At 47.4% G+C, this 24,850-nt stretch overlaps 1 protein-coding gene across 2 annotated transcripts in view; it reads right to left on the bottom strand.

Moving 5' to 3' along the window:
• SORL1 (sortilin related receptor 1) overlaps positions 1-24,132 on the bottom strand; it is a 184,896-nt gene extending 160,764 nt beyond the window's left edge. The window contains exons 1-2 of one of the 2 annotated variants that reach the window (XM_030917509.1): positions 23,700-24,132; positions 6,100-6,216 (exon numbers count right to left, since the gene is read on the bottom strand). In XM_030917509.1, coding sequence (XP_030773369.1) covers positions 6,100-6,216; positions 23,700-23,984 — 402 coding nt within the window. In that variant the 5' untranslated portion in view covers positions 23,985-24,132. The remainder of the gene's footprint in view (positions 1-6,099; positions 6,217-23,699) is intronic. The other variant, XM_010356463.2, reaches the window with a different exon arrangement.
• Between the last annotated feature and the right edge of the window lie 718 nt (positions 24,133-24,850).

Raw genomic sequence — 24,850 nt, 5'->3', positions numbered from 1 at the left:
ATCATTACAAACCAAAGAGCAAGTAAACAAATGTGATAAATAAATGAGTAGAAAAGAATGAATTGAATGAATCAGTGAGTCACTATGAGATTTCCATTTAAGAGACACACAAAGGCCGGGCGCGGTGTCTCAAGCCTGTAATCCCAGAACTTTGGGAGGCCGAGACGGGCGGATCACGAGGTCAGGAGATCGAGACCATCCTGGCTAACACGGTGAAACCCCGTCTCTACTAAAAAACAATACAAAAAATTAGCCGGGCATGGTGGCAGGTGCCTGTAGTCCCAGCTACTCGGGAGGCTGAGGCAGGAGAATGGCGTGAACCCGGGAGGCGGAGCTTGCAGTGAGCTGAGATCCGGCCACTGCACTCCAGCCTGGGCGACAGAGCGAGACTCCATCTCAAAAAAAAAAAAAAAAAGAGACACACACAAAAACTAAGATTCCCAGAAGTGAATGGCCAGCCCCAGGTCATACCACTAGTAAGAGACAAAACTATGACAGTTTCTTCCAATTCCACGTCCAGTTGTCTTTCTACTCCAACAAGTTACCTCTAGGAGAAAGTTCTCTTCTCCATCTTAACGTTTCTCTGCTAAGTAGGAAGGTCTTAAACCAAGTCTACAGGCCAAGCACTGGAAGGCGTGCTGGCCGGCAGAGAGAGAAGACCCACATTAAAAAGTAGGGAGCCTCCCTGAGATTCTCAGCCCTGCCACTGCCATTGTGCACATGGAGGTAAAACCACCTTCACTATCAAAGAGCTCTTCCCTAATTCTCACCTACAAACAAAATCCATCTCTTTGGGTCTTCTATTCAATAGAAGTGAAAAGGCAAGTATGTAAGAGTCCATCCTATGCCTGAAGGCCATCCTGAACCACTCACCAACTTTCCTTCTCTTGGCTAGGTTGAAAAATTCCAACATGACATTTTTATCCTACCTTCATAATTCTTACTTCTTTCTCTTTTTTTGACGAGACAGGGTCTTGCTCTATGACTCAGGTTGGAGTGCAGTGGCACAAGCACAGCTCACTGCAGCCTTGACCTCCTGGGGTCAAGCAATCCTCCCACCTCAGCCTCCTGGGTAGCTGGGATTGCAGGCAGGCGCCACCACGGCCAGCTAATTTTTTGTATTTTTTTTTTAAGAGACGGAGTTTCCTAGGCTGGTCTCCAATTCCTGAGCTCAAACAAACTGCCCACCTCAGCTTCCCAAAGTGCTAGGATTACAAGCATGAGCCTCCGCGCCCATCCCTTAATTCTTATTTCTATTTAATTAGCATAGACTATAAGCTCCATAGAACAAGGACAATGCTTAAGGCTAGTGCACAGTTCTCTACCTTCCTCCACACTGAACAGCCCAGAAAAGGCCTCTGCCAGTGTGCAGTTAGCTCAAGCGGATTGGTGGCTCCGTGGCCTCCACACTGCACCCTGACTTGCGTGTTCCTTTCTAGCTGTCTTTTCTTCATGGCAGCACCATGCTGCTGACTCACGGTCCAATACGATCTCCAGGTGAATTTGAGAGAACACCCCGGACTCGCTCATCTTGTGCTTCTAGTTGGTTTTTCATCCAGACAGGATTTCTGCACTAATTAGTCCCCTCTGACCTCAGTATGATGCTACTCCCTAAAGAGCAAAATAGCACAGGGGAGGAGTTACTAAACTGCCCAGAGTTTCTGGTGAGATCCTTTTCTACCCACAAAGATGGTCCTTCAAAGTGAGTGATTTTAAATTCCTTCCCTTGTACTTCAAAACTACATAATAATAAAGAGGAGGGAGAGAAAGGGGAGAAACAGATGATGGCCAAAATGTACAGAAAACATCCCCACATCTGGCACTGTTCTAAGTACTTTACAGCAATGTTCTCAAACTGTACTATGCCCATAGACTGCTCCCCCTCCACTCCCCCACCCCCACCCCCCGGCCCCGGCAAGACACTGAACAAGTGCAGGTTCTGATTCCAGAAGTCCAGGCGGGACCTGAGATTCTTTTCTAACCAGCTCCCAGAAAATCCCCAAGGGCTGATCCACAGACCACAACCACACTTTGGGTAGCAAGGTTTAACAAGCACTATCTCAGCGACAGAGGAGGACAAGAGAAGGTACATCACCTGGCCCAAGGTCAGATTGCTAATGAATGGCACAGCCAGGATTCCAGCCCAGGTGTTCTGATTTCAGAGCCTGTGCTCAGCCAGACATCAGCCTCCCGCTGTTAGTTAGCAAGACCTGACACTGTTTCCCAGTCAATCCTGAGGGGCACAATCATAATGTCACACTGCTCTAGGGATAAGGGCAGCAAGTCCTGTCATGCACAATATATTCCCTGGTTGACTCTTTGCTTTCTTTTTTTTTTTTTTTTTTTTTTTTTTTTGAGACATAGTCTCACTCTGTCACCCAGGCTGGAGTGCAGTGGCACGATCACAGCTCACTGCAACCTCCACCTCCCGGATTCAAGTGATTCTCCTACCTCAGCCTCCTGAGTAGCTGGCGTGACAGGCTTGTGCCACCATGCCTGGCTAATTTTTGTATTTTCAGTAGAGTCGGGGTTTCATCATGTTGGCCAGGCTGGTCTCAAACTCCTGGCCTCAAATGATCCCCCTACCTCGGCCTTCCTAAGTGCTAGGATTACAGGCGTGAGCCACACCTCACCCAGCCCCTGGTTGATTCTGATCTTCTGGGTGGACTGTACCTCTGGACAGCTCTTCAGCCAATTATGTTGCACCTGAGCACTTTGTAAACCTAGTACTTTGTAAAATACATCATGAGAGAGCAGAAACAAAGAGTTAGGAAAAGTTGAGATAAACATGTATTGTTTCTTTTGTCGATTTATCACGGGACAGACGGGTCCTGCAGGAGCCGTTCTCTTCATGGAACCACACTGGCTTCAACTTCATCAGTGGATAATGATTCATTTTTTTTCCCCCTTGTTTAAGAGCAAGGCTTTCTGGATTCCAGCTTCCAGAGCCATTCCTTTTCAGATACTGAATATGCATGACCTTGGCTGCTCACCAACACCCACACAGTTCCTGATTTGTTTAGGTTCTTCCCCTTCTGGACTGCTGATGGGACCTTACAAACCAAGCTCAGTCTTCTTTAAAGAGAATTTGGATTGTTATTACCCCAACTCCTGCCTCTGAGTCATCATTCTTTTCACGTTAACTTTTTACATCAGGCATCTCAGTTGCATCTGACAATCCTTTAACACAGTTTGTATACAGAGGAAGGCCATTTCTGCCAACCCTACTTATTAACTCTGGCCATTGCGTTTCCTTCCCATTTAATCTATCTCCCATTTCTTTGAGACAGAATTTTCGCTCTTCTTGCTCAGGCTGGAGTGCAACGGCGCGATCTCGGCTCACCGCAACCTCCACCTCCCAGGTTCAGGTGATTCTCCTGCCTCAGCCTCCCGAGTAGCTGGGATTACAGGCATGCACCACCAAGCCCAGCTAATTTTGCATTTTTAGTAGAGATGGGGTTTCTCCATGTTGGTCAGGCTGGTCTTGAACTCCCGACCTCAGGTGATCTGTCTACCTTGGCTCTATCTCCCATTTCATTCCACAATAGTGTATCCCACTTCAAATGTTCAATGGGCTGTTAGTCAGACACACCCAACTATACAGAGAGAGCAAGAGTTGGGTTTCAATCGACTGGCAATACTTAGGGTGACAAACCATCCTAGTTCACTCAGAACTAAGGGAGGATCCCAGGATGTGGGGCTTTTAGTGCTAAAACCCAGACAAGTTGGTCACCTTACTAATACCACATCTTTGCACACTAAGCACATGACTGGGCCTTGAGTCTCATCAGCCCCAACTTTCCCACTGACACGCTGAGTGACCTCATGCAAGTCTCTTTACAACTCTTGGCTCCTGTTTGTCCAGCAAAACTATAAAACAATGCTTAAGGTCTTTACCTACCTCACAAAAAAATGTTGTCTGGATTAAGAGTTTTTTTAAATGCATAAAAATTCCAAGAAGGATTTCTCAACACAATATAGCACAGTATATATATATATATCTCCTGTGCCCAGGAGGGATGCCCATGTGCCGTGACTAAACACAGGTGCCTATGAAGAGTTTCACAGGACCAAAGGCATTCTTTTCTATTTTTTGTTTTATTTTTTCTAGAGAGAGGGTCTCGCTGTCACTCAGGCTGAAGTATAGTGGCACGATGATAGGTCACCGCAGCTTCGAACTCCTTGGCTCAAGGGATCCTCCCGCCTTAGCCTGCTGAGTAGCTGGGGCTATAGGAGCAGGCCACCACACCCAGCCACCAAAGGCATTCAGACACAGCTGTCTGTGGTGGCCACAGCTGTAACTTGCAAAACCTAATCACATTTATAAACGGGCCAAAGTCATTGTCCCAAACAAGTCTAGCCCTGCCCCAGAGCACTACACCCAGACTCGCCTTCAGCAGCGGTGGTCTCCCACACACATGGCTCAGAACCCACCCTGGGCAAAGCCATGCATCCTGACAGCCAGCCCTCCTATCTTCCCTGTCTGTGGCTGCCCTAATTCAACTCCCTGGAAACAGTCCCTGAGACAACTTCCCATCACCTGCTTCTCAACACACCCAACCCACACAGTGGATACACAGAGCGGGACCTCGCAGAGACCAAATCCGTATTCGAGAATTATAAATGTATCCTTAAGGCCGATGTGAAAGTGCTGGCAAATTCCTCAGAAGGTTCCCCGGCCAGAATGCAGGGTGACCGAAGCTGTAAAGCATGGTGTTCCATCCACAGCCTCGCGCTGCCACAGCATCAGATCCCAGGTTGAGGCAGGGTCTGCTCCTTTTTTCCCACAAGGAGGAGTCTGGAGCACAGGCCGCAGACCTTGGACCAGCCGTGGGGCCAGCTTTGGCCCTTACGTGTGTTTTACTTGGCTCGCGCAGTGTTTGTAGAACTATACACTGGCTGCCAACTTGTAAGACTCAGCAGTTTTCACATGAAACTCCAGACCTCGGGGTTCCTCTGGAAAACCAGAAGATCTGGCAACACTGGGCCCTGCATTCTGCACAGCAACCAGAGCCTGCAGCTGACGAGCAACGCTCCTCGGAAGCACGCTTCTCCAGGTCCTCAAAGGCCCTTCCCCTTCCCCACGTCTCTCCAACACAAGAACCGAGTATCCATTACTACGTTCAAATTAAGATACGGGAAAATGCTTCTTGAATCTGCATCTCCATCAAAAGTGAAAATGACATATATTGTCCAAGAAGGCCAAAGACTTCAAGAAAAATAGGAGAAACCATATTTCTTTGAGGTGGTAGAGTTGTTATGGCCAGGCATGGTGGCTCACGCCTGCAGTCTCAACACTTTGGGAGGCCGAGGCAGGCGGATCGTTTGAGCCCAGGGGTTCAAGACCAGCCTAGGCAACATGGCAAAACCCCATCCCTACCAAAAAATATATATAAGTACAAAAATTAGCCAACCATGCTGGTGTGCACCTGTAGTTCCTGCTACTCGGGAGGCTGAATGGGTGGGAGGATGGCTTGAGCCCAGGAGGCGAAGGTTGCAGTGAGCCAAGACCACACCACTGTACCCCAATCTGGGCAACAGAGCCAGATCCCGACTCCAAACAAAAAAAAAAAAAAAGAGTGTTGTAAACTTGAAAGTGGCCTCCCATAGGCCTTTGAGTCTGTAACCCTTCGCATCTTGTGTCTTCAAAGTACCTAACCTACTAAACATCATAAATACCCAGCTATAGAAATTAAGATTAGAGAATCAGTTTCAATAGCTCATCCCACTATAATGGGTTAGAAGAAACCAGCATATGGGAAAGGCCAATTTGATTCCATCTGGCTCAGCTACGGGCAGGCAGCTCTGCCCAGGAAGGCACTCTGGTATTTTCTTGGGCAGATGCAACAATCCAGTCCATACGCTATTACTTCCCAAAGGTAATCACACATTGCATGGATCTGTTTGCAACACTGACTGCACCTCCCTGTGTTCAGCAAACAAGGGATATATCATTTTGTAGATTATCTTCTCTGTCATACAATTCATTCCTTCCATGTTCCAATTACCCATTACTTTTTCTGGTATGATAATCCCAGTGGATCAGAAAAGGGCATGTTGATGGCACCAAGGTGTGCCCAGAGCCAACACAATACTTACGTCGCTGCTCTTGGGCCTCGTCAATGCCAGGCTATCTCGGGCCAAGGCCACGATCACATTGCTTTTCTCTCCGGCCCAGTGCACCACCATCTGATTGTGGGAATCATTCAGACTAACCTGAAAGAAATCAATATAGGAATTAGGATCCATAATAAGTGACGGCCACAAACATTCTAAATCAAGACTCCTTCCTCCTTTGTCAAGCAGAAACGATTAAGATTCTGACATCTGGGATTACAGGCTTGAGCCACCGCGCCCGGGCGGATCATGAGGTCAGGAGATCGAGACCATCCTGGCTAACACGGTAAAACCCCGTCTCTACTAAAAATACGAAAAACTAGCCGGGTGTGGTGGTGGGCGCCTGTAGTCCCAGCTACTTGGGAGGCTGAGGCAGGAGAATGGCGTAACCCCGGGGGGCGGAGCTTGCAGTGAGCTGAGATCCGGCCACTGCACTCCAGCCTGGGCGACAGAGCGAGACTCCGTCTCAAAAAAAAAAAAAAAAAAAAAGATTCTGACATCTAAAGCATTTGGGCCAAGGGGGTCTCTTCCCCTCCCACCTCATGCATATTCTGTCACACTCAGCTTCCCCACAAAGAAATATGAGTCCCCTGCTATTTTGGATGTAAACAGATTGTAGAAAGGCTTCTTGGGCTCTCATTGGCATAACCAATTCCTTTGATTATTTTCATCCTTTATGATACCAATCTCTGGTTACTCTGATCCTTACTCCATGTATGACATGCACTGGTAAGATTTTAAACCAAAGCATGGAAACACTGCCCTTCCTCAGAAAAAAATTCATGGGCCAGAAAGACCACATGCTTTTCAAACTTCTGTTCAAACTACGTTTTCTCTGGCCGGGTGGTACCGTCATTCACTTTCAGCTGGTAATGAGAAATGAGAAAAGTAGCCTTGTGAAGCTTCTCACAATCACTTTTGAAGTGTCTCAAATAAGGAAATATTTTAGTTCTCAGACTTTTAGATTTTGGTAAACCAATGAAATAAAAATGAGGAAGGCCAACAGAGGACTGGTCGGCAACTTCTATTCCACCAAGTAAGGACATCACAAAAACAGGACTAGCTATTCTGTCAATCTCTTTCCTCTGCTTCCTGAGGACACCGCAGAGTCTGGTCCAGGCTGTGGGGCAGGAGGTGTGGCCTGGGACTGAGTTCCAGCAGGTGGAATGTGAGCGAAGTCATCAGGGCCACTATCAGTCTGGCCCCCATCCAGTCCTGTTTTCTTTCCCCACCCACAGGCCTCATTCAGAGGACTCCAAAGCCCCAGAGGAGGGCAGAGCCAAAGACAGAAGGAGCCTGCATCCCGAAGGAAAAGACCTCTGCTAATCAGTAACATTCATCCTGAACTTCTCATAACCCGGAGCCTCAACTCAGCCACACCACTGAGCCTTTGGGATTTGTCTGTTATGCAGCTCACCTTACAGGCCAATTTGACCACTATCTAGAGTCGCTGTCATTTTTTTTAAAGACGTGTTAACACTGAAAACTGAGGGAGGATGCCATCTCAGAATAAAGAACAGTTGTTTCGCTGTATGGAAAACTACATTCTTTTTATTTTCTTACTTCACTGTTGGCTGTTGGACACCTGTCTGAGGACTGGCATTTGAACACCTGTACCATACATTCCACCCACTCTGTGGAAAGCAAAGTCATGACAGGAATAACAATAATTCTGAGGGCTGGTCAGGCTCAGTGGCTCACGGCTGTAATCCCAGCACTTTGGGAGGCCAAGGCGGGCAGATCACCTGAGGTCAGGAGTTCAAGACTCACCTATCCAATATGGTGAAACCCCGTCTCTACTAAAAATACAAAAATTAGCCAGGCATGGTGGCACGCACCTGTAGTCCCAGCTACTCGGGAGTGAGGCAGAAGAATCGCTTGAGCCCAGGAGGCGGAGGTTGCAGTGAGCCGAGATCGAGCCACCACACTCCAATCTGGGCAACAGAGCAAGACTCAGTCTCAAAAAAAAATTCTGAGAGGTGGTCCAACACTCAGAAGCAGGACAACACCCTGAAACCAGGAGCACAGGCTGCCTCTCTTGCTGAGCGATGTCTGAGAGAAGCCCATTCCACCAGCCTCCTCAACTTCAGCTGTCTCAGGCACACGTGGAAAGAAATCAAGCTTCTGGGACTCCAGCCCACACAGTCCACCCCACCCACGAGTGAGGCTTAGACTGATGACAGTTCAAGCCTTGGCCAACCTGCCCTCCAGGCTGTCTTCTCATCAAGGCTCTGCAGCAGAAAACCCACAGCTCCTTTCTCCTTCTCTCGCTTCCTCTCCCCAGCACTCTCGAACTTTCCCCGCCCACTCCTTGAGGTGCTCTCAGATGTCATCAGGGAGAAGAGAAACACCTGTACCACATACTTGGCTGGCAGAGGGACACAGCAGCTAATCCTTAACGACACTACTTGGGGTTTTAAATACCTGCATTTAATTTGATCCAGGATCAAACTCTTTTTGAAAAAATTTGAAAATTTTACTTTTAAACTCTTACTTTAAAGAGAAGGACCTAGGAAAATATGTCCTTCCAAAATGTCTCTTCTCACTCCCAGATAGATAAGTCCAGGCAAGCACTAACTGAGAAGTGCAAATAAGAGGTAGAAGAAAATAAATTATTTAACCCAGAATGCTACAAAGAGAAAGCAGCTAAAGGAATCTCCTATGGTCACTGAAGCCTTCCCTTTTCCTCCTCTTTCTTTCCAGCCCAATCCTCTGGATGCATCTGGAGATCAGAAACTCACAACACAGGTGCCCTGGGAAACCCAGGTAAAAGTTTCCTCCCCTCCCAAAACATCTGCACTCTTGAACCAGAGTGGGGATAGAAAACTATGCAAATGTCAATAAAATAAAGGACTAGGAACCTAGAAAAAAAATCACCCATGTTCCCCTGGGGTCTGGGATAAAAAGTCCTCAAATATTCAACTTGGGCATCCTTAAAGATGATGTCAAAATGTTCCCTCTGGCAGGTAACACTCAGATAACGCTTTGAGTAGGTTGCAAAGCTTTCAGTGGTCAGAGGGGGCAAAAGGTCTGAAGACAACTTGCTGAAATCGATCTGCTCAGAGGACAGGAGGCCTCCTCACCAATCCCAAGGCCGGTGAAAGGTGAGAAGAGCACCAAGGGCAAGCCTCGAAACATCCAGGGGCTTTTCTACAAAGAAAACCTCTAGAAGGCAAGCCTGGTACGACACCTGTTTGTTTCTTTCTTTGTTTCTTTCTCTTTTTTTTTTTGTTCTAGAAAAGCCTTTTTTATTAGATGTGCCTTTTACTTGTAAGAGCAGACTGAAAAGGGGCAGCCCAGTAGGGGGATAAAATCCCTGGCAAGAAATGACTTGTACGAGGGCCACCAGGCACTCGCAGGAACAGCTCAGCTCCTTCGCTTGGCGAGATGTCAGGCACATCCTGGTCATGAGAATAACTCGCTGGTGAGTCACAGCTGATCCCCAAGGCAGCCCAGGTGCCCATCCCCCCACAGCAGACCTAGTCGTAGGAATCAGGAATGATGTGCGCAGCACAGGAGAGCCAGCAGGCAGGCTGGTGGGAAGTAAATTTTATTATCACCAAGACATGCATTCTGCCCTCCAGCCTCACCTTCCTCCTCTGTCTCCACCCTGCCCCCATCCTCACCCCCAAGGGAAAGAAAAGAAGTCATCAAAGCAGGCTTTTCCCGGCTGGCTCTCCATGGCAGGTGGCCAAGACACCAGCAGCCCAGGGCAGCCCCCAGCAATCAAAAACAACCTACAGGTCCTTAGATCCCTTTACTTAACTAGTGGCTTCCAGTTTGTTTGGTTCCTTTTCCATCCATCCCCAGGGATCTCCCCGTGATGTCCCCTTTCCTCCTCCGCAAGCCTTTTTCCATCGCCAATCCCCCACGCAGGTCCCACAGCCAGAAGACACTGGCCTGGGAGTGGGTGGGAGGGTGGCCTTCCCAGGAACATAACCTTGACGTGCAATCAGCTATAACCACAACCCCGGGGTGTGAACAACCTTCCCTCTCCCCTCTCTAGCTCACAGGGCATAGCTGGAGCTTGATAAATGAGATGCAATTAATTGGAACTGTTAAAGCAGCGGGGAGGGGCTGAGTGCCTCCCCTCAGAAGGCAAACAGAGAAAAATTACAGGCCCCAGAAACCTCTGAACACACAAACTGCATCGTAAACAACAAACAGCATCTGGCTCATTGGCAGGTCATTAAGAGTCAAGATAACTCCCCCCACCCTACCCCCCAAGATCACCTGGCCTGGGGGGGAGTCCCATGCCCCACCGAAGGTCAAAATCACCTGAGAGGCCCCACTCCACGCCTACCGGCTCTGTCGCCCTCTGCCTGGAGCCCAGGAATCAGTCTTTTTTAAAAGACACACCCAGCCAGGTGTAGCAGCTCACGCCTGTAATCCCAGCACTCTGGGAGGCCAAGACAGGTGGATCAGGAGGTCAGGTGATACAGACCATCCTGGCTAACACAGCAAAACCCCGTCTCTACTAAAAATACAAAAATTAGCCAGGCATGGTGGCAAGGGCCTGTAGTCCCAGCTACTCGGGAAGCTGAGGCAGGAGAATTGCTTGAATCTGGAAGGCAGAGGTTGCAGTAAGCCGAGATCATGCCACTGCACTCCAGCCTGGGCGACAGAGAGAGACTCCGTCTCAAAAAAAAAAAAAAAAAAAAAAAAAAAAAGAAGAAGACACACCCCAACCCCAGGTATTTCTACCGCAGCTTCTTTGGGAAACAATGAATCTAGTTGATTCCCCTGCCTCCCAGCAGGAGCTGGAACTAAATGATGGTAACTAGAAAGATACACCATTTTATGGGGATTTGGGATGGTCATTAAGACTCTAGGACATACCGATGATATATGCTACAATGTGGATGAACCTCACAAACAATATGCTAAGTGAAAGAAGCCAGATACAAAAGATCACATATTGCATGACACCATTTATATGAAACATCTCGAATAGGTAAATCCATAGGGACAGAAAGCAAATTAGTGGTTACCAGGGACTGGTAGATCAGAGAGGAGGGAATCACTGCTTAATGGGTAAGGGGTTTCATTTCAGAGCGATGGAAATGTTTTGGAAATCGTAGTGGCACAACATCGTGATGATATTAAATCCACTGAACTGTTCACTTTAAAATGGCTAATTTTATATAATGTGAAATACACCTAAATGTTTTTAAGGCCTCTAGGACCTGCAGAGAACATTATATTTCTCAAGTGCTAATCAAGAACCGAGGAGCTTCCACTCTTAAGAAGTGTTCCTTTTATCTCATCTCGAGCCTTCATGCTACCAAAATATGCAGCTAGAATGAGTCATACAGGAGGCAGGCTGGGGACTGGGTCTCTGGCCAAACCAATCCTTCAAAGTGCTGTCAGTGGCATCTGCAGAGCCACAGCATCCGCACGGGCCTCCCTGTCCCCAGCTGGAGAAACGGCTGCAGGCCCAAGGCTAGTATCCACCGCCAGTTCACAACAGTGGATGCCACCCACACCTTGACTCGCCTCAGCATCTTCATCAAACAAGTCCATATCACCCCACACACGTTGTCCCTCAGCCTCCCGCGTGCCCTGGCAACCCAGAGAGGTGAAATGATTCACCTCCTATTATTCAGAGTAAGGGGAAGGACCTGCTACCACCCAGTCCTCAAGTTCTGGGTTGTTATAAGTAGAGGGGAGGAAGTCAATGGCTTGGATGAAGGGACTGATTACTCATGCGTTCACTTGTGGATGAAGTAGGCATGGAGGTCTGCTAGGTGCCAGCCACCCTTTAGGCTCGTTAATCATTTCTTACCTGTTAGCTCATACAGAGCACTTCTGGGGAAAATTAGGGTTGCAAGTCTAAGCCAATGATAAGAAGTTTCCTATAAAACCACCAACATCTGTATAGTTGTTGAGCCTTATGCAGGAGGTGGGTCCCCTGAATAGAACGGGTCACAGGTACCCTTCTCTACATCTCCTCTTTCAAATTGGTCAAACCCAAAGATCAGGATGTCCTAGACTCCCACAGCTTGCAGTCCTCACAACTCCTACACAGCTTCCTCCCAGAACACGGTACGAGGAGGACAAATAAGGCAGTCTGATTCATTTCTCTGCTTCACTAGCAGTGAAATACAAAGAGTCATTTTTAAAATTCTACAATATAGCATAAAACAAATATCCTGTCCTTCAACTGTGAGGACAGAAGGAGCCAGGCACTCCCCTGTACTACACGACAAAACTGAGGAAGCCAGAGACAGCCTCCTGAGGTCCAAGGAGAACAAGGTTTTCCCAAACCATCCCTTTGCACGGCCTAAATGCTAGGTATGCAAATTGCCTCTCACTGTCCCTTTTCAAGACTGTGTTCTCACTGTATTTAGCAAGCTTATTATCCTCCCTGGACTCCTCACCTCAGAACAAGAGCTGAAATCTAGTTTACAAGCACTCCGGGAAGAGAGGCCCAGCTCGTGGAATCGCAGCTCACTCACTTGACTTCTGAGTTTGCTCAAGCTGCTTCACCCACAGAACTCCTGAACTACTTTGCTGATGAATTCAGGCTGCCCATTTTCTAGATGAGGAAACACGGAGAGGGACCTTGGACTAGAACTTAGCATTCACTACTATCTCCTTCACTGAAGCCACGACCATTCTACAGAGAAAAATACACATATGCCCTTTCCTTTCTCTTTGCTAAAAGGATGACAGTCATAATCTCGCTGCCTTAGAGTATCAGTTTAGAGAGCTTATTTCCCTTTCTGATTGATCCTTGGCAGGGAGAACCTATCTACTGTTTACCCCGTGTGCCACGCTGTCCTGGTGAACCCACTTTGTCAATGAGCGAATGTGTTTTGCTGTTTTGGGAGGGGCTCCCTACCAAAAACAAACTGTGGAAAATTCTCTTTCTCATGAACATAATATCACCCCTTAATTTACCAGTTGGTAAAAAAAAAAAAAAAAAATGAGGAAAATATCAAAGCCAGAAAGAATCTCAGAGAACATCTAAACCAAATGCTACACTTTGCAAATGAGATTAAGCTCAGAGACAGACTTTAAGGCAATGTGGTGGTCCTCACTACCCTAAAACACAGGGCCCCAGTGCAGGAAACACAGTCAGAGTGAGCACAGCAAGCACCCCCTCAAGACTGCATACCCTAAGCCAGGACTTGCCTTACGTGAGGATTCCCCTATGAGCCCAAAGCCATTTCTCACAGCTCTTTAGGATGGTTCCAGACCCCCGACTTTCCCTCTGCAGCTCACCATAAATAGCCCCTCACCTTGTTCAGTCAATAAGTATTCATCAAGCACTTACTATATACCAGATGCTATACTAAGTGTTAGTAAAATGGCAGACTCACATCTGTAATCCCAGCACTTTGGGAGGCCAAGGCAGGCAGATCCCTCGAGCCCAGGAGTTTGAGACCAGCCTAGGCAACATGGCAAAACCCCATCTCTACAAAAAATACAAAAATTAGACAGGCTTGGTGGTGCATGCCTGTAGTCCCGGCCACTAGGGAGTCTGAGGTGGGAGGATCGCTTGTGCCCAAGAGGTCGAGGCTGCAGTGAGCTATGATCATGCCACTGCATGAGGGCCCACCTATTGATTCACCCCCACATTTATTTCACATAAGATTCACCCTAGCCATCTTCCCCCAGGGTTTCTACTCAACAGTGGCAGCCTGGGCGACAGAGCTAGACCCTGTCTCAAAAAATAAAAAAGAAAGAAAAATAACACGCTTCTAGGTCCTGCCTCACAGCTCTGAATATAGTAGGGAAAACACGCATTAAACAATGAATTCCAGGAATGATGATTGAATTACTGTTGTTACACAGGGGACCTAACCTCATGTCGAGGAGAAAGTGAGGCTTCATGGAAGACCTGACCTATGTACTGACACCAGAAGGATGAAGAAGGAGGAGTCAGGGAAAAGGAGATGGAGAAGTGAGGCAGAGAACAGAGACCCAGACCTAAGTCAGGGCAGAGCAAAAGCCAGGAATGAGAAGGGCCTTGATACTTGCTGTGTTTGAAAAATTACAAGATCAGTATGGCCAGGAGAAAGTGGAATTATATGAGATCTCCAGGTTTTAAAGGTGGAAAAAAAAGGCACTGCAAAAAAGCTGTGGATCCCCGCCTGAGATCAAAAATTTCACTAGATTACTTAGGATAGACAAATGTGTCTGCATAAATCTGAAACAAGTTAGCAGGTTGGTTTGAGTCTTGATCTCTCCAGTTTACCACCTGTCTTAACTATGGGTAAGTCACTTCACCTTTTCGAGCCTCAAGATACTCATCTCTGAAATGAGATGAATAATCATTCTTATCTTCCCCATTTTTCAAGATTGTCGTAAGAACCAAATGAGATGCAACCCATGGATGTCATTTCATAAACTCCGACGCACTAAAACATCATTTCTTTTCATTACCAAATGCCTCTCAACCAAAATAAGCCATTCCTCACAAAACGGCTCCACATAAAACATTAACATTAGCGTAAGGCCTAAGAGCAAGCGACGACATATATAAAACGACAAAACGCTGCACGCCTGAGTCAAGCTAGGAGCTCCCACCTAACTGAAACTCACAAGCAGTTTTCTCCTTGATTCCCAGCTTAACTCCGAAACCTGGGGAAACCCAACCTCCAGGTCCCAAGGCTCCAGCCCAGACGTGACACTGTTTTCTAGCACTTTCCTAACCCCAAGAGAAAAGCATTTAAACATTACAACCCAGAACTGAAGGCCTCTATACCCTATCAGTGGCTTCTTCACCACCCTGTGAGAGAAGCTATAAACAAGACTAATGGAGAAGGGGGAGTGCATTAAACCCCATGGCTCTGCCAATTTCTCAGTAATATGAGATGCCCTCTGGGCTACCAGGAGGTGAGGCAACAGGCGGACGTCCCACAGGCTCTGATCTGCTAGCTAAACTCCCCCAGCTCTGTTTAGATAGCTCTTTCACCTCTAGCCAACTTCCACATCCACTCCTTCATTTGTCTCCTCTAGAGATTGAAGGCCTTGTTTCTGCAGTAACCGTCCCCACCCCCACCCCACCCATCACCACCACCACCAACAGCACACCTTGCCAAATTCAGCAAACCATGTGCACAGTTAGCTGCAGATTTTTTTTTTAACCACTCAGTGAGAGAATTTCAGGGAACGAAATATACAAAGATGAGGTAAGTCATAGGTACAGAGTCTCAGGTTACTCAATTAATTGAGCACAGGTTTAAAACACGCAAGTCCTTCCAAACACTCCCGGTTTCACAGGACACTCACCCCACTCTGCTGTGTCCTCACTCCCTGCCATCTCGGGCTCCTTGGCTGAGATCCCTGGGCAGCCAGCACTGGCCTTTCTTCCCAAGTCCCTGGGGCAGAGACACATGGATCTGTCTCGCATGTATCTCCTGGGCTAATAGAGAAAAGGGATCCTTAACTATCTGGGACCCTAACCCTATAGCTTGCTATCTCACAGGTACCTACTAAAGTCTTCCCAGCCACAGTTTCCAAGCTAGCCTTTCTCCCCAGGTGGCTCTTAACCCAGGGCCCTCCAGGCTCAACCAGCTCATACCAGCCTTTCCAATGCCTCTGGGCACAGAGGCTTTCTAAGAGTTAAAAATTTCATCAAGGCCAGGCATGGTGGCTCACACCTGTAATCCCAGCACTGTGGGAGGCCGAGGCAGGTGGATCACGAGGTCAAGAGTTCGAGACCAGCCTGGCCAATATGGTGAAACCCCCGTCTCTACTAAAACTACAAAAAAATTAGCCAAGCGTGGTGGCGCGCACCTGTGATCCCAGCTACTCAGGAGGCTGAGGCACAAGAATCGCTTGAACCCAGGAGGCAGAGGTTGCAGTGAGCCGAGATAGAGCCACTGCACTCCAGCATGGGTGACGGAGCAAGACTCGGTCTCAAAAAAAAAAAAAAAAATCATCATGACACTATGCCTCAGCTCACCAGCCCACCAAAGTCAGAAGAAAATCATCTCAGTAACCCTAAAATATTAAAATCCCAACTGAGGGCCCACCCATTGATTCAACCCCACATTTATTTCACATAAGATTCACCCTAGCCATCTTCCCCCAGGGTTTCTACCCAACAGGCTAGTCTCTCTTCTAAATAATAGAGGTCACATCAGTTACCTTCTTCATTTAAAAACTCCCCAAAAGAGGGGGGACATAATAAACAACATATCGGTCTCCACACGGCACAAATGCATTTGATATAGGTACATCTTTTTATTGCCCTTGTCAGCCACTCAGATTTGGGATATAATCACATCAGCCTGCCTTTCTGAGAATTCGTAGCTGTGTTTTGAATCTAATTCAGGGGACTGGAGATAAATCATTGTGAAGGGTCCTGATTCTCCAAGCTAAGAGCCTGCAGCAGCAGCAACAGCAATGGCACGCTAAGTTAAAAGGTCAGCCAAGAAGAGGGGGAGGTTTATATGCAAAGATGAAGACCACACGCCTGTAGTGTTTGTCTTCATGCCAATCTGGAGGGTTGAAGGGAAGACAGACAGACCCAGCTACATCAAGGTAAGTCAACAAGAGCACAGGAAGCAAAGGGCAGGGCAGGGAGATGGCCCCACTGTTAAGGCACTATTTACATCTTTCATTGCTAAACAGAACGTGCAGGGTCTGCACTCCACCTTAGCGAAGCCCAACACAAGTGCAGTGTTTGTGCAAGGCCAGATGAGAAGTGAAGCCAGATTTGGTTCACCCTGTGAATAGCCAGCCTTCATTGACTAAGTGACTGACAGAAGGAGGCAACTGTGCAGAGGCATGCCCTAGAGTCAATAACTGGACCCACTTGGCCCTCCACGGTCCCCTGGTAAGTTCCTACCTAGGAAAGAAGGGCCACTGTCTCCTAACACTCAACTTGGCAGTCAGCAGCCACCAACACCTAGGGTCTAGACCCGAGCCCTCCACTCTTGCCTTTATTGCCCTGTTTGCGATGCCTACACGAGCAGCTCTTTGCAGGAACTTCTCTCTTGGGTGAAGCAAAGGTTGCCTACAGGTAGGAAGAAGAGGCCTCATCAAAGCTTGTGCTGTCTATACAGTAGCCAAGAGCCACATGTGACTATTTCAACTTTAAATTCGTTAAAATTAAATGAAAGACACTTCAAATCTTCAGTCACACTTGCCACATTTCAGGAAGATAGGATCTTCCAGCTCTTGGCTAGTAGCAGTGCTATGGGCATGAATGTTACCGTTATAATAAACCCAGTGGATAACGGAACTTTGTAATTACTTTTTAACACACTATTGTACTTGTGATCGTTATGCAGTCCTATTTTTATGGAACTCACCATAAAATGCACAAAGCATTGGTCATGTTACAGTTTTAAAAAACTGAGCAACTCACAGTAACATAGGAGGAAACCCAAATCTTGATCTTGCTCAGGAGCCCATCCTGCCTTTTCTGGTTTTTAGCTTCATCAGCCACTTCAGTACTTGAAGCCCGCCCATGCCACTTCTTCGAAGGCCCAGGGTTCACAAGTCGATAAACCAATAAATTAGGTCGAAATTAACTGTGGTCCATTTTAAATTGAGGGAAATTGATTTTTGCATGTACGTGGCTAGACTGACTATAACATCTGCCAACAGAGTCTGGCATACCTAGAAAATGCATAGGAAGGTCCCACATTCATCAACAAAGAGAATGTCTCAACCCCACAACCCAGACCACCTCTGGAGAAATACGAATCCCTGAATATTCAAACCAAAAATGGAGTGAGCTCTCTTTTACTTTCCATCACATTTATTTAAACCCAAATAAATGGAGGAAAGGTCAATGTAATGCCCCCAGGTTTTAATACATTTTTATGCATTTAAAACATTTAATACATTTTTATCAACTCTCAATTATCTGCATCTGAATTCTTGTCTAAAATTCTAAACTCCAAATTGCCTTTCCCTGAACACATTTATGCCAGCCATTTCCCTTAACAATAGATCAGAGAATGCAAACTCATTTTAATATTCACCTAAGCAAAACTTAATTAGGAAGGTAAATGAATGCTTTTAAAAAAAGACTAAATACATACATAGCAAAAGCAAATAGATTATTTTTTGGATTATCTGCTCTCCAGATTATGATAAGACTGCCCCCTGTGTCCCTCCATTACAGTGGGTGGAACAAAGCTGGCTCCATCTCTCTCTGCCCTGGGATTCAACAACGACACTACAAAGATGGCTGTCATCTCTAAGGAGGAAAAGACCAAAATCTGACAATGAAATGTTCCTACAACATCCACCTTTTGCCTTGGGATGTTCGTTGCTATAAGGATCTGCCTTGTGGATCCCAGGTCTCAAAGCAATTTATTAGGCATACCACTAACTTCATTTTACAGAGCATAGAGAAAATATTCTCGGAAAGAACACAAATTAAAACCAAGATCCATGATCACTGTATTCTGATGCTCTTACAAGCCTGGACTCCACATCTCAAGGGAACTGTGCTCCAGCATCTCTGCAAGTTATAAGAGGGCTACATCAGGCTGCTCTCCTGCTCTGCAAGAACCCTTGAAGTGAAAGGAGAATGACGTTTTTCTCACCTGGCCTGGAAAAAAAGTAATCATCTATTTTATATTATGACACTTCAGGTAATTTTCTAACAGTTCACTATCATAATATCACAAATATAATTTAGAGCTAAAGTTAATCTCATTATTCAGGATACCAGGGACTACAGATAACAGGAAGCCACTTATAATTCAAGTTTCAAATTTTATGTACATACATGTTGTACATGCAAAGACTATTTCTGGAAAGATATACAAAAAGACTGATAACAATGGATGCCACCCGGGAAGGAGCTCTGGGTGAACAGGGGGCATGAGAGGGAAGGAAATTTACTTGTCACTACATACTCTTTTGTACAAATTTTGTTTTGTTAATGTGCATTACCTAATCAGATAGCTTTTTATTTCATCCCTTGAAATTCCACCTCCTTACTCTCACCAACCCCTTTCCTCCATTCCTTCCACCTCTCAAAGCCTCCACCTTCTGTGCCTCTAACCATGCAAGCTATTTATGAACTAAAAGTGGCCAGAGACTGGGCACAGAGCTCCCTAAGAAAAGATGCCAAGTGGAACCAGGAAGAGTTTTTCAAGGTCACAGCCCTTATTGAGCCAACTCAAGGCCCAAAGCAACTCTTCAGCTATGTAGAAGCCAATCTGAAACAGCGAATTCTTTGCCTTCTCATCTTATTCTGGAAGCATACAGGTCAAACATCCTCACTTCAGAATCAACCGGCCAATTCTTTCCCAAGCAAGTGTATCGTGGAAGAATCTACTCAAAAGAGATCTAAAGCGAAACGGTATTCCACCCCCAAAGGAGGCCCTTTGTCCCAGGGCCTTGTGCTGTCATAGACACTTTATTTTCAGTCTCAAATCAGGACACTGAATATTCCCTGGCCTCTAAAATGTAGGAATTATGAAGAGAGAGCTTGTTGGAAGGAAAATAAACCTGTAAATCCTGTTAGGCTTTATGCTTCATTTCAAAGGATTTTTCCCCAAAACAATACCATTAGCATAAACCAGAATGATAGCCCTAAAAGGGAGGATTCTGTAAAATAGAATCCAAGCTCTTCATTCAAAATAACTTCCATATAGCACAGGAAAATCTGGACTCCACTATCTGTAGGCCATGCCACTTGCATCCTCACTACCGAATAAGCCAACTCATTTTCACTATCCATGTATGGTTCACTGCATTCTTCCTTATAAATACATTTTATATAATGTGAATTTGCTTCCTACCCTCCAGGTCTCTCTTCTTCCAGGTGCGCTGCTGGTCCACAAATACTCATTAAGGGCCTCTCAAGTGCCAGGGAAACACAAGACAACTTGATCCATGCCCTTAAGGAGCAAATAGGAAAATGAGACAGTTGAGGAATTCTAACACAAGACAGCAAGTGCTGCACCCAAGCTCAGAAGAAACTCTTCCCACCGTAGCCTGAGAATACCAAGAGGTATTCCTTGGATGTTAAAGAATGGAATAAGAGCCTTCCAGGCAAGGACGAGAGTCGGGGAAGACCATTTCAGGCGGAGGAAAAAGCAGGCATGATGGCGCAGAGAGACAGAGCTTACTTGAAATCAGGAGGAAATTCAGTGTGGCATAAATTAGGGAATTTAAATTAAATTTAAATTAGGGAATTCCTGTTCTTGGACTTGGCCTTTTTAAGAAGGGGCTCAACTTCTAAACTTTGCCTTTTTTTTTTTTTTTTTTTTTTTTTTTTTTTTTTTTTTTTGATGGAGTCTCGCTCTTTCGCCCAGGCTGGAGTGCAGTGGCGCGATCTCAGCTCACTGTAACCTCCGCCTCCCAGGTTCAAGCGATTCTCCTGCCTCAGCCTCTTGAGTAGCCAGGACTACAGGTGCCCGCCACCACGCCCGGTGAATTTTTGTAGTTTTAGTAGAGACGGGGTTTCCCCATGTTGGCCAGGCTGGTCTCGAACTCCTGATCTCAGGTGATCCACCCGCCTCGGCCTCCCACAGTGCTGGGATTACAGGCGTGAGCCTTGAATATGGGCAGAAAAGTCCTGACATCTGCCAGCAAATTATTTTCACCTCTACAACCACATTTCAGTATCACAAATGTGCCTTTAACTAATCATGGCAGAAGCCAATCTCCCCACCTTAGAGAAACTGAGGAGGAAAATGGTCAAAATAACCAAGCCTAGTTTACCCAAGAGGTTAGCAAAGCAGAGGAAAAAGGACCGATATTGACTCCAGCACATGGCTCTTTCTCAGATGCAAGTATTCGCCTGAGAAAGCCTTCCCTTCTCTTCCCCCTGAAGCTGGTGGCCTTAACATTGTCTCCAGGCCTGCTTCCTTCAGGCAGCTTCTGCTTCCAGCCCTACTCTGTACTGCCAGTGTCCTCTTAACCTCACTCAAAGGTCAGAAGGCAAGAAGCTGGACAGTGTCTGAGCCCACCATCCCTTATCGTTCCATCTCCCATGCGCTGCATGTCACAGCCCGTTATCACACCATTGTAGAGTTGTGGCTGGTTTCTTGTGACCATGTTTCCTGGTTCCCGTCCTGGTACACTGACATGCCTGTATCTGCATCTGCTTGTTCTCCTCCTTAAATTGTACATTTCCTAAAAGCGGGAATGAATTTTTATTCCCCACCCCACTGCACCTCCACAGAACCACATTCAAGTCAAGCAGTACTGCTGGAAAACATCACCATTCCTTAGGTTTAAACGTTGAAGGGGAAAGCGGTGAGTATAAAGTGGAACTTGGCTTAAGGCTAAAAGTAGGACCATATAACTTATTGTCACATCTTGACACTTTTGAGAGTGAAGGGGGTGCTATTCATAACCACCAGAGACAATTTAGAAACCAGGTCTGCCCCAGGGAAACACAGAGGCAATGGTCATCCTTGCTAGAAAGATATTCTAAGTAGATGTCAGTTACTCCAGGGTTCCAAGAGGGGCACCTCAAACCCTTTCAGTCACCAACCTGTGCTTGCACTCTGAAGTGTCTGCACCAGACAGAACTTGTGGCAGAAAGCCCAGTACAGGGAAGTTCTTCCTTTTATCTGACTCAAATCCTTACAGATTCCAATTAATTCCACTTCTTATTAACCTCAGAGCAAGAGGCAACAATGGCATAGGAAGGCAGCCACAGAGAAGAAAAATCTCACCCTTGCATCCTCACCCTCTGCTTAGGAATTCCTCATTATGAGTTTGACTGCTAGTTCTCCATCCTTCAGCTGAACCAAACTCAATCTGGCTGGCCCAGAAACTCAAAAGCCCAGGGTTTGGAAGTCACTCCCAATGAGAACAGAGTTCATGTCCAACTTGCCCCACGTCCCCTGGAGCTTTTCACAAACCAAACCCAGAAAGAAATGGCACCTGTACGTGTATTTTTGAAACCAGAAAGCTTTTTCCTCAACCTAAACTATAGCTTCAGGGGACCTGAGCACTTGGAGGGATTGTCTCCCACCAGCCCCCAACTCCCAGTTCCCAGAATGCTGATTCAAGAGCACAGCAGAGCTGGGCTGACTGGGGAGGCCCAATGAACAAGCAGGCCACTCCTCCTCCTCCTCCTCCTCCCACCCTCCATCAGCCCCATGCTGTTGTCGCTGTTGAGAGCAAGGACCTTGATGACTTCTTTTTGTTAATACATATATTTGCCATATGGGGTGGGGACGGGGGACAAGGATCTGGGCCCAAGAGGAACTGAGCATGCAGGTTCCTGCAGCCTGTGGCCACCATTAGTTACATGCCCTGGAGCACACATTCTTGCCCAGGGGCCAATAGTGGAGGGAAGTCTAATGCACCCACCCAGTCACCACCATCCTTTCCCCCTTTATACCAGATCTATTTTATTTTAGGAAAGAGGTATTTAAACAGCACTGCATAAAGACAGGGTGACTGCAATCAAGCAAAGGTCACTGAGACAATGCAGATAAAAACTACAGAGCAGGCCACCTTCCCGGTATGACCTTGGACTAGTCACTTCACCATTCCATGCTTCAGTTTCTTCACCAACAAAATGACACAATAGGGTGATATGTTTATAAGGTTCGTCCTGGATCCAAGGGTTGAACATTTAACTCTATATATTTCCTGAAGAAATGGCTAAAGTGAAATTAGTGAGAAAAGGCAGAACTCAGGGTAATCTTTTATTAATAATTTCTACTTTAAAAGAAACAATTTGACTCTAGAAAACAAGTGTATTTACCACCTCCTCTGGTCCTTCTTTTTCTGCCCTACCGACTTTATACTTTTGCTGATGTCAATCTTAACTGCAGGACTGGGAATCTCATGAGGCAATAACACGGTCAAATTAATTTTGCCAGTGCTGATCCGAACCTACAAACTCCATCTGCAATTCCTCGCAGTAAGTCTGACCATAAAAGTGAAATTCACATTACTTATGATCTAATAAACCCATTGCCTGGATAGAAATAAATCACTTATAAAACAATAATGCCCACCAAATTTCCTGCAGTCATTTCAAATCTCCAAGTGCCATGAGGGGTATGCCTCTCCAAAATAAAGTTATCTTGAAGGGGGTGGGAGAGTCAGTATCTTGAAGGGTGGGAAGAAGGAATGGAGAGCATCTCATACCCTAGCCAAAAATCAAAAATTAAAAATTCAGCCCTTACACACGCACACACACCTCTTGTCTGACTGTACAGAGACAGTCGACAAGCTTTCAGGTTCGGCCACCTTATTGTGCTAATAATGCTAAGTGTGGAAACCCCCACCTCGTGCTGTTCTGTGTAAGTGTACCGCAACTGCAGGGTGCTCGCCTCCACTGCCAACTGATGGTACACTAAAGAAAGCCCGTTTTTTATCCAGATGTAAAATGAAGCTGCACCCCTCCTATACCTGCCGGAAACTCCATCGTTCTGCACACACCCTGGGGTAATACGCACTGCACCGGCGAGTTACCTGGAATACGTTTACTAAATCGACAGGAAGAAGGAAAGATCAATGCGATTCAAGTGCTGACGGTTGTACTCGTGAAGGAAAAAAACAAATGCAAGCCGGGAAGTCCCCAGTGGTGCCTGCACCTAGGAAGCGACTGCAACGGATGGATGCGGGGGTGAGGAAGTGCAGGGAGAGGAAAAAACTGGAGGGAGGCGGGTTGCAAAACTGCTCACCTGTCCGTACACCTTGATGGGCTCGGGCTGCAGGGCAGCGCTCCGTTTCCTCCGGAGCGGCTTCTCGTCCGCGCGGCTCGCCCCCCTGGCATCCCCGCGCGCCCACAGCCGCAGCTCGCGCGGGTCGCCCTGCACCACGAGGAAGCCCCGGTCCTGGGGCAAGGGCGCGCGGCCGCCGTGCAGCCTCTGCGTCCAGACTTCGCAGAGAGCTCCGGGCGGCAGCAGCGCGACCAGGGTGAATAGGAACGGGAGTCGCGACTCCCTCCTGCTGCTCCGTGTCGCCATGTTCGGGCGAACGCTACCGCAGGTGGCGCCGCCGCCAGGAGAGAATGTGCAGCGCGAGGCTAGGAGAGCCGCTGGGCCGGGGCCGCGCGCGCCGCTCCCGGGGCTCCAGGCCGCCCGCGCCGCTCCGGGCCACCCCGCTGCGCCCGCCGCCGCTGGCGCCAGGTCCCGCTCGGTTCGGCGCGGCGCCGTCACGTGTGAGGCTCGCGCACTTTCTGCGCTCGGCGGCCTCGGCGGCGACTCCGGCCCCTCCCTGGCGCGGGGATGGGGAAGTTAAGGCAGCAAGCGCCGACGAGGGTGCGTCCCCTTCCCTGGCGGGCACACCTCCTTGTTCTCCCTGCAGGAATGTAGCGTTGCGTGGGGCTCGCTCGTTTTCTCTGGAGTTAATTGCCTCCTATACAGGGTCGTGTCGAGGTCGTCTTAAACCGTGGCCACTTTCCTGAGTGCACAGCCCTCAGTCCCGTCACAAGACCACCTCCCCCCGGCCCCGGCCTCATCCCCACCTCCACGGGAGAGCCCAGAGCCACAGAATTAGCTCCTAGCACGCAACCAACAAGTCAGAGTCCAGATGAACCCGCTCCATTGGGAAACTCAGTTTTTCATCTACTCTGGGCACCAAGACGTATTTGCAGGGGCCACAGCAAAAACTACCCTTTATCAAGCTACGTGCCCCCGCCTGAAGCACAGCAAATAAACATTCTGCACAGAGGCAGTAAAACCAAGGGTACATCTGACGAAGAATGCACCACACCTGGACAATTATTACACAGCTATACAGGGTGTGCTTGCACGCACGCATGAATACCTGTGCGTGGCACAGGGCCCCAGCGGCGGCTTGCTTATGATCCCTCCAAGGTGACCAAGCACTG

This window comes from Rhinopithecus roxellana, chromosome 15 (genome assembly GCF_007565055.1).
Source record: "Rhinopithecus roxellana isolate Shanxi Qingling chromosome 15, ASM756505v1, whole genome shotgun sequence".
Lineage (NCBI taxonomy): Eukaryota > Metazoa > Chordata > Mammalia > Primates > Cercopithecidae > Rhinopithecus > Rhinopithecus roxellana.
This window is presented reverse-complemented; position numbering and strand designations above follow the sequence as displayed.